Source organism: Mustela erminea, chromosome 2 (genome assembly GCF_009829155.1).
Source record: "Mustela erminea isolate mMusErm1 chromosome 2, mMusErm1.Pri, whole genome shotgun sequence".
In the NCBI taxonomy this organism is placed as follows: Eukaryota; Metazoa; Chordata; class Mammalia; order Carnivora; family Mustelidae; genus Mustela; species Mustela erminea.
The window spans coordinates 40,930,172-40,942,987 of record NC_045615.1 but is presented as its reverse complement, the minus strand read 5'-3'; the positions used below and the strand labels follow the sequence as shown (position 1 = coordinate 40,942,987).

The following is a 12,816-nucleotide window of genomic DNA, read 5'->3' as shown; positions in this document are numbered from 1 at the left end:
AAGTGGATTCAGGGAAAGTCATTTCAAAGTGAGACAAGCCAGATAAGAGAAGCCCCTTGTGAGAGGCACTGAGGAGAGAGCATTCCAAGCAGAGCGCGAGCAGTATGTGTGAGGGCTCGGACACATGGGAGAAACGGGGGATGTGAAAGAAAACAAGAGGGCCAGTGCTAGCCAGTGTGACTCAAACTGGGCAGAAGACAGGAGAGGGTACCAGAAAAGACAGGTGGGTGTGTGAGGTGGTGTGGGGCCTGCAGGCCAATGGTAACATGTGGAACACAGGTAAGAGAAGAGAAGTCAACAAATGCCATTGAGGAGAAAGGCAGAGAAATGAGAGACACCAGGGGAGCAAGGTACCCAGGAGAGGTGACAGTTGCCAGAAGATGAAAGTGGCTAGGGAGAATGTTTGAGAGGTCTGGGGAATGCAGCAGGAAACAACACATTGGATTGCTAGATGGTTTGGCAAAACTAACTTTCGAAGCGTAGTTACAGTATAGTGATGGCGAAAGAGACAAGGCTGGAGTGTGCTGAGGGTGAAAAGGGTATGGAGTGTAAATAAAACTTCCTTAGAAGTTTAGCTATTAAAAAGGGGTAGTGAGATGTGGAACCACAACTGGAGGCAAATGAGGAATTAAGAATTAAGAATTATACATCTTGGAAAGTGATGGGACAAATCCAGGAAAGGAGAATGCTGGTTCATGGGAGAGTAGGATGGTAAATTTATACTTTATTGCTTGATAGAAACAGTCTTCTACCTCATCTTATTTTGGAAATATTACCTTCTATATTCTCCCATTTTTATTATGCTGGATGAATTTTAGAATCATTTTGTTTCCCTGCACATACTCCCTTCAAAGAAAGGGCTATGTGAGGATTACTATGAAAATTAAACATTAATCCAGGAATTCCTGAAATGTTAGCAGCCCTAGCTCTTTTCATCCTACAGCTCAGATTGTCTCCTCATTTCTCCAAGTCTCTGCTAACACTATAGAATTCGGTGGTTTCCTCATATTGGTGATTTTCTCAAAGAGCAGCAGTATCCAGGAACCTTAGATAGTGTCACCTCTACAGGCTGGACAGCTTGGGAGGGGCAGCATCTTGGTACATTATGAGGTGTCTATGATTCTTTCACCAGCAAGTGTATGGAATTGATGTGTCACAAGAAGAATACGATAATGCAAGGTTTCCATAAGCATACAATTATTCACATACAACAAAGGGAATGAAAAGAGATATGAAATTCTTTTTACTGTCTTAACATTTTGCCCCATGCTTGATATTCCTACTAAAGCAAAGAGTGATTCTCCTTTCAGAATCCCAACTAAGAAAAAAACAGCAACAACAAAAAACTGTAACTGGGCCTCTGTTAAACACTGTAGTATCTTAGAGAGAGACACACTTTCTAGCTAAGGAGCAGAAAAGCAGTGTGGGGCTGAGTCCACAGAAACTGACTGCACACACTATGCTCTTTTTGTCCATTCCATTTCACATGGGGAGACAGAGGAAAACATGAAACAAGTCTGCTCTTAAAAGCAGGTGCTAAGAAAGTCAGAATAGGAAACAGGCAACTAATTATCAATCTTAATATCAATTAAGATGATCAAAAAGGTTATCTGGAGTAATCAAAAAGGTTTTTGGAGTGTGAATTTTTTACTCATTCTCTTATTAATGGTAACTATTCATTAATCTGGGAACCAGCAAAAGAAGAGAGTCTTACTGATCTTTGACTGTAACTTTCCCCTAAAACGATGACCCATCCAATGCTCATTACTTAAAGCAGGTTTTATAACAAAATCTTGAGATGTAACTTTACATTAAAGTTGAAGTTCTTAGATTTCCATATGGGGGTATTTTTCCATTCTTTCTAGAAACAAATTGCAATAAGAAATTGGCAAGTTGGAGGACTAGATTTGTAATGTGACTGGATGTTTTAATAAGTAGCATTATATTTGTCAAGGTTGTACTACATATCAAAACAAGTTATTTTCATCTTTGATAAGTTTTTTTCTCCAGAGGACTGATTAGAATAAGAAAGTGGCTAAATACTATAATAAAACACAATGTACCTAACAGTGACTTAGTCATTAAGAAAATTCTATTCCCATCATCAAAAGTATGTGAAAACTGAAAAATACGCCAATTTAGTTGCCCTAAGTGATATAGCACAGTTAGTATATGCTTCCTTGATAGAAGAAGACTTTCAATTTTTCTTGAACCAAGGACTATTTAAGAGTTTAAGGAAGCCATCACAAAACACTACCTTTTTCATTCAAACCATCCAATCAATTCTGATCACTTTTTTTTCCTTACTGTTTTTCTGCATGGACTTAGCATAAAGTAGCACTAAAATCAACACATGAACAAGAAGAAATTCTGTTGGCCTATTTATTAGGAATGCATTAAATTTGTAAATTGCTTCAGGAAGCACTGACATCTATAACATCATTATAAGACGGAGTGTTTCTATCCAAGAGCAGTTTGGATCCAGGTTCTCAAGTCTTCATTTGTGTCCTGCAGGAGTATTCTAAAATTTTCTTCATAGTGGTCTTGTACATTTCTTAAGTTTATTCCTAAGTGCTTCCTTCATCTTTTTACCCTATCTTTAAATAGATTGCTTGGTGTCCTGCATGCCTCTCTAGCTACTGTTGGTTCTAAAGCTGATGTGAAAAAGTAAACAGTAACAGTAAGAAATACTTTGAAAGACATGCTAGGAAGAAAGATTAACCAAAACAGATACGAAAACATATGAAGCCCTGAATGAGACAGTACAGTGCTGGAATATGTACCATGAAATTTGAGATTGACCAATTGACAGAAAGTCAAGAAATTGACCCTAAAATCTGGGAAGGTATCATATAACAAAGGCAGTACCTCAAATCAATGAGTAAAAGATAGGCTATTTCATAGGAAATGCATTTGGAAAAAATAAAATCAGAATCATATTATTATCACTATTACCACTATTATCAAGGTAAATTACAAGCTGATCAAATGTTAAAATGTCTAGATACTAAAATTAGAAAGTTATTAGAAGAAAAATGGGAGTACTTCTTTTAGCCTCAAGTTATAAAGAAAGCTTTTTCAATTATGCTTGAAAATCAGAACCTAATAGATTGGTAAGTTTGACACCAGAAAATAAAATTAGTTCTTCATGGCATAAAATACTATATGCAAAGTTTAGAGACCAACAAAACAATGGGGGAAAAAGTAGTTGTAACTCCTATCAGAAATGATGTGTTAATTTCCCTAATACTTAAACAAGCTTCTAAAAATCAAGAAGAAAAAGACCAACAGAAAAATGTGGAAAGTCTATAAATTAACAGTTTCCACAAAAAATTATAAAAGACCCTTATACAAATGAAAAGCTGCTCAAGTTCAGTCCTAACCAGAGAAATACAACCACAAAATACCCTGGATGATATTTTTAACTAGCAGATGGATGTGGATTTAAAAAAAAAAAAAAAAAAAAAGGCAGACAAGCATTCCTACTAGAAAGATACCCTACTGGATCCCAAACCCAGCGGAGCAATTTTACACGGTTTGGTTGCTGCAACATGGGATGTGCTAACCACTCAGATGAATGTGTCACCAACTCATATATAAAGTACTTATTCATAGGAATGCATTCTTAGCCAAATATTGATAAACATGCATATTTATAATGATATTTTAAGCCAGAACATGGTATTTTGCTTAACATCAATGAAAAGTGACCTAAACATAAGTACGTTAAAACAAACAAAAAATACAAAAAACAAAATAATGTTAAGTCCAGTTAGACATTTTCCTCCCACACTTTCTACTTACTTTCTTTCATTAAAAAACACCAAAATGAAACCTTCTCCTTGAGGTCATTAGAAAGATCAAAAGAGAATTTAAAAAATGGAGTAACTTTCTCACTATTCAATCCCGTATTACTATGTGTCATGACAAGTCCTACCTAAAATAGCCTGGCATACCGTCAGCAATGCACTTGTCAGCTCTCCATGATTTTAGACAGAATAGTTATTGCAAAGGAAGAACAGGCGTGATTGGTAAGTAAATGAATGTCAGGATGCAGATAACGAAGAATATTCTGCCTGACATTTGAGTGCTCGAGGAAAGAGTAAAAGCATCAACAGAAATGAGTAAATCAAAGAAAATAGGATGGACACGGGGAGAGAACGAGATTCCACAAGGCAGCTTCAGGTAAAAATGGTCAGTAGGCAGAGACAGAGAGAACTGGATGGAAAAGTCACGAATAAAGGGCATTCACAAGACACAAGTGCATTAACAGACAATACCTACCAGCCATTTTTCATATTCATCAATAGCTTGCTTATCTTTATCTTTTTTCTCTGCTCTTTTCAGTTCTTCTCTTCTTTTCTCATTTATTTTCTCTTTCTCCTTTTCTTTGAAAAAAGCATCCTTCTTTTCATTCCTATGTAGGATATTACAGAACACCGGATGGTTAAAAGGGAGGATAGAATAAGAAAAGATTAAGATTCCTGAATATAGCTTTGCAATAATGAGATGGCAATGTTTTAGTAAATTTCAAGCAAATAATCTTTTCAAGAGCCTTAAAGTGTTATTCACTTGGAAACTATCAAATAGCTCCCATTTGGGATTACCATTTCTCAACAGCAGTTAGGTTATCTTTTCTTTTCTCAGCAATCGTCTCCTCCTCTTTCTGCTTCTTCACTCTTTCATATTCTCTCTCCTTTTTATTTTTCTCCCTAAGATATTCCATCTTTTTCTCTTTCCATCGTTCAAAGGCCTGAAAAAGTACACAGTGATTTTCTTATTAACCGTGAAAATGATCAATAAGGAGAGCCAGAGCTAGTCACTAATCTCCAGTAGTCAGAGAAGGCAAAATCATGCCACCAAGGACTTTAAGCCGCCGAGTACCTGCAGTGCTTCTTCCTTTCTCACGGCATTTTCTTCCTCTGTTTTCTTCTTGTTTTTGGCCTCAAGCCTTTTTTGGGCAGCTATTTTCTTTGCTTCCTTTTCTTTCATAGCCTTCCAGGCCTCAAAGGATGCTAATGCTTCTTCTCGCTTAGCAGCTCTTTTCTGTTTCAAAAAAATAAGAGACAGACATATAAACAGTGGACAGACAGCGGCAGATACAGACACATACTGATTGTGTTGAATTCCCTTCATCATCATCATTTCTAGACCTTGTTGTTCAGAGTAGGTAATTTTTTTAGAATGGTTGAGACAAGTGGATTTAGAAAAAAAGTGTTATTGGAATTATTCATTGCAGTTTAAAATATCCTTTTCTAAACCCGTTTATCAGATATTGATCTGCTATTCATGGGAAAGAACTCTTTTTTGGAAGCCTACTAAACAAACGTTATCAAAATAAACTATAATGGCCTGAGTGCTACTGCAAAATGCTCAGAATAAAACATTCCATTACAAGGAAAATATCAGGAAAGTTTCAGGCTTATAAAGTAAGAGTGAACTCAACTGGCCAAGTCCTGCAGAAAGCCCCGGATCTTTGCTTTGAACCTGAATTTTGACTGACATCAAAGCATAAAACTGTTACAAAATAAACACAGCCGGGATGCTGAAACTCGGTGCCAGACTAAGAAAAATGTAGATGAGGGTATGGTAAGCATGTTATTACTTGACTTACCTCCATCTAATTCCATTATATTCTCTGCCTTATTACTTAATGCTAAATGACATGAAGTCTTCTAAAAAAACATGCTTTAGAAGTAAAGGTACAGGGCCCCTGGGTGGCTCAGTGGGTGAAGCCGCTGCCTTCGGCTCAGGTCATGATCTCAGGATCCTGGGATCGAGTCCCGCATCGGGCTCTCTGCTCAGCAGGGAGCCTGCTTCCTCTTCTCTCTCTCTGCCTGCCTCTCTGCCTACTTGTGATCTCTCTCTGTCAAATAAATAAATAAAATCTTTAAAAAAAAAAAAAAAAAGAAGTAAAGGTACAAGCCACCTCAGCGAGTTGTGACGATGACAGAAGAAGGTGTCGGGCTTGCAGCTCAGCCATCTAAGGCCGCAGAACTGCTGATGGGGATGCAGGCACACCCCTGAATGCTTCTCCATCAGTACCAGGCATTGGGGAAACCAGTTTCCTTCTGAATCCCTTTAGTACTGGACAGCACAGGGAAGGGTTTCTATTTCAGAAGTCGGGAGGGAACTTAGCATGTTGTGGACCGCCAGGCAGGAGTCAGAGGTAGAGACTGAAGTACAGACCAGAGTAAAATAAGAGTCCACCTCCAGAAAGTGGGAAGGATACCAGTCAAGAGCTCACATGGGCGTTAGTATTTTCTTTTCCCCCAAAGGCGTTAGTCTTTTTTTTTTTTTTTTTTTTAAAGATTTTATTTATTTATTTGACAGACAGAGCTCACAAGTAGGCAGAGAGGCAGGCAGAGAGAGGAAAGCAGGATCCCAGCTAAGCAGAGAGCCCAATGTGGGGCTCGATCCTAGGACCCTGAGATCATGACCTGAGCCAAAGCCAGAGGCTTTAACCCACTGAGCCACCCAGGCACCCCTCCATAGACGTTAGTCTTTAGGACATAGATAAAATTCAAGATGGAAAAGAGGAAAAATGGAGGTTCATATCTGCTGATCCTTTATGTTCCTGGCTAAGTTGTAAGACTGAAGTCAATTTTTAACAGTGAAAAATTAAGTAAGAGTGAATAGGTAGTCACAAGTAATAGTTAAGTTCCTAAATCAGTAGTGTCAAATATATTCCACACATACAAAAATCAGAAATCTTTGCATATCTGTTTTCATGTGAGATGGTTATGTTTATATCAAACTAAAAATGTATGAAGTGCCAGAAAAATAAAATCAGTAATCAATTCTTTTATATCTATGTTATTTTGCCATTTAAAAAACAGTGGATTTAGAAATGTTACTCAGAGATATTTTACTAACTTAAAAACCCAGAATATTTTCCATTTCTATATTTCAGAATACCTGTTCATTTTGAATCCTTAAGTTTTCACTTTCGATCCTTTTAATTCTGTGCATTTCATGTAAATACACATTTTTCTTTTCTAACCACTCCTGTGAAAACAAGAAAAAAGTATGTAACATTCAGTTTCCCAAATGATTCAGAATTTTTACTCATTTCTGAAATATTTGATAGAAATTTTATTTTAAGATTTTATTTATTTGAGAATGGGGGGGAGAAAGAAAGAGAGAGAGAGAAAAAACAAGCAGGGGGGAGGGACAGAGGGAGAAGCAGATGCCCCGCTGAGCAGGGAGCCTGTTGTGGGACTCGATTATGACCTGAGCTGAAGGCAAACACTTAACCAACTGAGCCACACGAGCACCCAAGAAATTTTAAAAAAGCAAAAATACAAAATGTAGAAATTCCATATAAACTAGTATCACTTTTCTTTTTCTGATAATATTCTAATATATAAAGATGAGTTAAGAAAATAAAACTTATCTTAGTTTTAACAACAGACTCTGAAGATTGAACATAATGGCTACATAAATTAACATTTTTCTCCAAAATTTACAAGTATAATTTTCTAAAGTGTACTATTTTGTAAAACAAACAAGACCAAAAAAAAAAAAAAAGGATGTCTTTAGGAACTGTGAAAAAAAATCAGGAAAGTCTTGTTCTGTATAAGCTTAATGCAAAGTCTTAGGAAAAAATTAAAACTCTTTGTGTTCTTAACAATATACATTTTAAGGAGAAAAAGTATAAAAACATGTATAGACCTTAACAGTATTTTTGCTTTTATCGTATTTTCATAAGTTGCTATGGCATATTCTCTTAAACAACCATGATCGGTTAAGCAAAGCTTGGAAGGAAGTATTCTAGTAAAACAAAAAAAACTCTGGGTTGCTCAGGTATTATAAAAGAACATCTTTCCTAATAAATTAAGTATTAAGCCATCATTTATGATAGGGTCTTTTTATTCCTTGGTAAACAGGTAATCTTATTACGTGATCAGTTCTTCATTTTTTTGTTATATGTTTTCCTTTTTACCTGATAAACAGCTGCCCTTATGCTGTCTGCTCTTTCAGGTTCTATGTTCTGTTTCTGTGAGGGCTTTTGGTCCAAGACTTTCAAAGTCCCTAAATAGTGAGAAGAGGTAGCTGTTGACGGAGTTCTCCTTACAGAATTAGATTTCTTTAAGAACTCAGGGGTCATTAATCTGAAAAGATCCAAATAAATTAACAGAAAATATTAGTTGTACTTGGTATAAGAAAAATTCACTAGAATTCACAACTACTATATTTGAAATTATATTGTAAATTAATAAATTATAAGTACTTTGAAAGTGATGATAAAATAGGAAAATGATAGTTTTTTCTTCATCTACTAAGAGCTTCAAATGGATGCTCTTTCAAGATATTTATAATTAGAACATTTTCAAGAAAAATGGACTACATCTCAAGTTATATGGAAAAAAAAGTATTAATAAAGTAGATTTTAAGTCTCTTGTATCATTTTGTTACAAAAAACAACTCTAAATATAAAATTAGAACAGCATCCTCTATTTCAGGGGTTGGCAGGAAAATATGGCCCATGATCCAGTTTGGTACAGTCTATTTATTTCTTAAGTTTACTGCACCACAACTATTCCCCTGCTACACCAGCAGCACTGAGTAGTTACAACGGAGACCATACAGCCTACAGAGTCCAATACATGAACTAACTGGCAATTTACAGTTAAAGTTTGCAGACTCTAGTTTTATTTGATTTATGGTAATTGAAAAGACTGAGAAGGTTCTGATTATCATTTATGAGTTAGGCATTCGTTATCATCAGTGTGAATGAAGCAATATAGAGTCTTTTCATCTCAATAAACCAACTTAGTCCATAGAACCTCGAGGTTTTAAGTACAATTTTCATGTGTGAGACAAAGGTATTTAATAGAGAACTATGATGCTGGACTTCAGCTTTATTACTGATATGTACTGTCTCAGGAAAAACAGGACAGAAACTCCATCCTAGGAACAATGCAGAGCACAGAGAACTCCTAATCACCTCCTTTTCATAAAAGACTATGATCAACTCAGGAGTTTTATCATGAAGTAATGAACTCATTCATTCATGAGAGGAGAGTTTAAAGAAAATCAAGTAATACCAAATGAAATTCACTTTACAGAAGTTAAATTAAAACTAGCTATATTGGAATGTACATTCATTAATAAGGGATAACGACAGCTTTATTACCTGCCAGATGCACTGGAAGCTCTAGAATTTGTTGACTTTTTAGTCTTCATATTTCTGTCTTCAATTGTTTTCTATTAAAGAGAAAATACCACAGATGGATTACTCACTGTAACTGTCATAGTTACCTGCCTAGAGGCCAGGAAATTAATGTTTTTAGAGCATCTACTATGTGTCAAGTACAGCAGCTACTGGAAACTAATAAGGATGCTACATTTTAGAAAGGGTTGACAGACATGAAACACAAAGCCAAATATGAGTCATGATGGAGATAAACTAGGGTCCAGTGAGTGTGAAATAGGATGAGGGGTTACGTTAATGACAGTGACCAGGAAAGGCCTCCCTGAGGTCTTTTTTTTTTCTTTTCTTTTTTTTATTTATTTGACAGACAGAGATCACAAGTAGGCAGAGAGGCAGGCAGAGAGAGAGGGGAAAGTAGGCTCTCTGCTGAGCAGAGAAGAGAGCCTAATGCGGGGCTCGATCCCAGGACCCTGAGATCATGACCTGCGCCGAAGCCAGAGGCTTAACCCACTGAGCCACCCAGGTGCCCCTGGCCTCCCTGAGGTCTTGACAGCAGTGTCAAGTAAAATGATGGGGAAAAAGGGGCCCGCATCAAGGAAGGTCTGTGGGAAGAAAGAAGCAGTAAGTACTAAGAGCCTGAGAAGGGAAAGAGCTTGATAGTTTTGAGAAACAGAAAGTGAACGACGCCAGTGCACAGCAAATGGCAGCGGCAGTGGATGAATATATAGTCAGAGAAGAACGGTGTGAGGTCCTGAGGATGTGGGAAGGAATTTGCATTTTATTCTTCTGATGACAATCCAATCGAGACCTTAGCAGGGGAGTGATGTGATTTAGACTTGAGGAAGATCCCTCAGGACAGAGTAAGGATAAAGCCAAGGATTCAATCAAACGAAATGTTACGCTCTTACTTGTTATACAAAATTCCCTGTTGTTACTGAGAATTGTCCCTATTAGACATTTCTAGGATCCTGTCTGTAAGTTCCAGAATACCCTTTTTCTTTTTAAGGAGTAACTTCTCTACTTTACACAGACAGATCAGTGCTAGCATTGAAGTGAGACCAGAGATGTAAGCATATCACTAACTTGGCATAAGTGACTTTTCCTGAAGAAAGTGGTTAGGAACAATATAACTGGAACATGGTTTAATGAACCATCTCCATAAATTTTAATACAAAGCACTAGCTCTAATATTCTGTATTATAAAATTCCTACTCAACCACAGGTTTTCAATTAGCACTGTTACCTTCCCCAAGATCAAGTATACATAGCCACCAGCTAACTATAGCTATAAGGAATAAAGACTAAATTTAAGAGGAATAAAGACTGGGGCGCCTGGGTGGCTCAGTGGGTTAGGCCTCTGCCTTCGGCTCAGGTCATGGTCTCAGTGTCCTGGGATCGAGCCCCGCATCGGGCTCTCTGCTCAGCAGGGAGCCTGCTTCTCCCTCTCTCTCTCTGCCTGCCTCTCTGCCTACTTGTGATCTCTCTCCATCAAATAAATAAATAAAATCTTAAAAAAAAAAAAAGAGGAATAAAGACTAAAAGTACTGTACCATAAATGTTAAAAACTATAGTTTTCTGGCACATTGTAGTACAGTGACAAGTAATCCTACACACCAAAAATCTGGTTCTCAAGGTAATAATAATGTTTGTGATAATAATCCTGTCCATCCCTTTAAGTAAGCAAGATGGTGATAACATGTCTTAAGGATTTTCCTTAAAATTTGTAAAATGTTTCGGGGTGCCTGGGTGGCTCAATGGGTTAAAGTCTCTGCCTTCAGCTCAGGTCATGATCCCAGGGTCCTGGGATCGAGCCCTGTATCGGGCTCTCTGCTCAGCAGGGAGCCTGCTTCCTCCTCTCTCTCTCTCTCTGCCTGACTCTCTGCCTACTTGTGATCTCTGTCTGTCAAATAAATGAAATCTTAAAAAAAAAAAATTTGTAAAATGTTTAAAAATGATACCTAAAAGAGTAACTTTCACTAATTCAAAACCTCAGAAGTTGTTCCAGATAGCTATATTTTTATAATACGGAGACCTATAGAAACCTACCCACTTATGGGTTTGTATTTCTGAGATATTTAAGAGTATATTATGATCATATGCCTTTGATAATTTTTAAGGAAATACTGACTTTTTTATATTCACTGCAAACCTTCACCAAAATAAAACTCTACTGACTCTATTGTCTACCTGACAATATGTCATTATCAAAAGATGAGTTTTCCACAGACAATTCAGAAGTACATAATGTGGCCGATAAAATATTTAAAAGGTCTATTTTGAGTTTTAAACTGTAGTATAAAAAGCATAATTTCATACAAATACCTTTGAAGGCTCCGTTGCATCAGTAGATATTAAGATACTCTGAGCTTTCAACAATGGTGGATCAACTGTTAAGTCATTCATCATCAGTTCAGCTTTCTCCTTTTCTTCTTCAAGGTCATCAGTAATCACTTGACTTTCCTGGGATTTCTCAATTGGAGGAGTGACAAAGTCTATCAAAAATGAATTCTCTTCATTTTCATTTGATCTCATGTGGTTTTCAGGGAGTTCTTCGTTCTGATCTATTTTGAGACAGAGTCACAAAACTAAAACTCCCTTCCGAACTAGTAACACATTCATTTGCTTTCTACTAAAAGGAGTGTTTACAAACTCTTTGTCTTGCAGAATACAATAAAGGCAGAATACAATAAAGGAGAGCTACTGTATTCAACCTGAGTAAACTTTCTCTAGTGATCTATGAAAGAGAAAATGGCTACTCAATCTACAAAAACACTTGACATACCTAACACTTAGAAAAAAATATATGAGTAAAAAAATGGAATAACTATCCTAAAGCAAAAGACACACCAAAAGTTCCTGTTGATGATAAACCAAGTAAGTAGGCCGGCAATATCTATTCTATTCAAAGTCTGGCCTTCTTAGCTGGAACAAGAGGCTATGTAAGCTGGAGGCACACATCTCTACGTTACCAGAGGCATAATCAGTACAGCTGTAAACTTGTATAGGTGCAGGGGAACCAAGAACCCATGCACTTTTAGAAGAGTCATCACATCAAATAAAGCCATCCTCTAGACAGCTTTATCCCTCTTAAGATGCCTGCCTTTACTAACAGGCACTAAAGGTGAGCCTGCTGCTTATCCTTTCTGTGCTCCAAAGGACAGTCTCAGGCTCTGGCATGAGAAGATTCCATTTTGCTATCACAGAACTGCTTCTGTTATTCTGTCTGCCCCACTTTGGAACGTTTAACAGAAAGAAATCAATCACCAACTCTCAGCTCTACTCGGAGCCACCTGCTGGTCAAAGTCTTAATTCTGCTGCTTTCATTAAAGCCATCTTTGAAACCTGCTTTGCAGTAAGCAGGAGTTAAGATAATTTTGTAATAGAGTTAGACCTGTTCATCTGGAGAGCACTCATGACTCCAAGTACCATCAGTGGATTCTTTAGAGCTGCTAATCAATGCGTTCAGTTAAAAGAACGACTATGGAGCCAAAGATTCAAATTACAGCTCCGTTACTGACCTTGGGTATGTTTCTCAATATCTCTGCACTTCAGTTTTTCTTATCTGTAAAATGACAAAAACTATACTACACAGCAAGCACTTAATAAATGTTACACATCTCGGTCCTAGAAACAGTGATGCCTTTTTAGCTCTCATGAAG

The 12,816-nt window shown here is 37.0% G+C and overlaps 1 protein-coding gene across 1 annotated transcript in view; it reads right to left on the bottom strand.

Moving 5' to 3' along the window:
- MAP9 (microtubule associated protein 9) overlaps window positions 1-12,816 on the bottom strand; it is a 36,108-nt gene that overhangs the window by 5,885 nt on the left and 17,407 nt on the right. The window contains exons 7-13 of the mRNA XM_032332711.1: window positions 11,480-11,718; window positions 9,140-9,210; window positions 7,946-8,114; window positions 6,919-7,008; window positions 4,885-5,046; window positions 4,608-4,753; window positions 4,285-4,417 (exon numbers count right to left, since the gene is read on the bottom strand). Of these exons, the coding sequence (XP_032188602.1) occupies window positions 4,285-4,417; window positions 4,608-4,753; window positions 4,885-5,046; window positions 6,919-7,008; window positions 7,946-8,114; window positions 9,140-9,210; window positions 11,480-11,718 (1,010 nt within the window). The remainder of the gene's footprint in view (window positions 1-4,284; window positions 4,418-4,607; window positions 4,754-4,884; window positions 5,047-6,918; window positions 7,009-7,945; window positions 8,115-9,139; window positions 9,211-11,479; window positions 11,719-12,816) is intronic.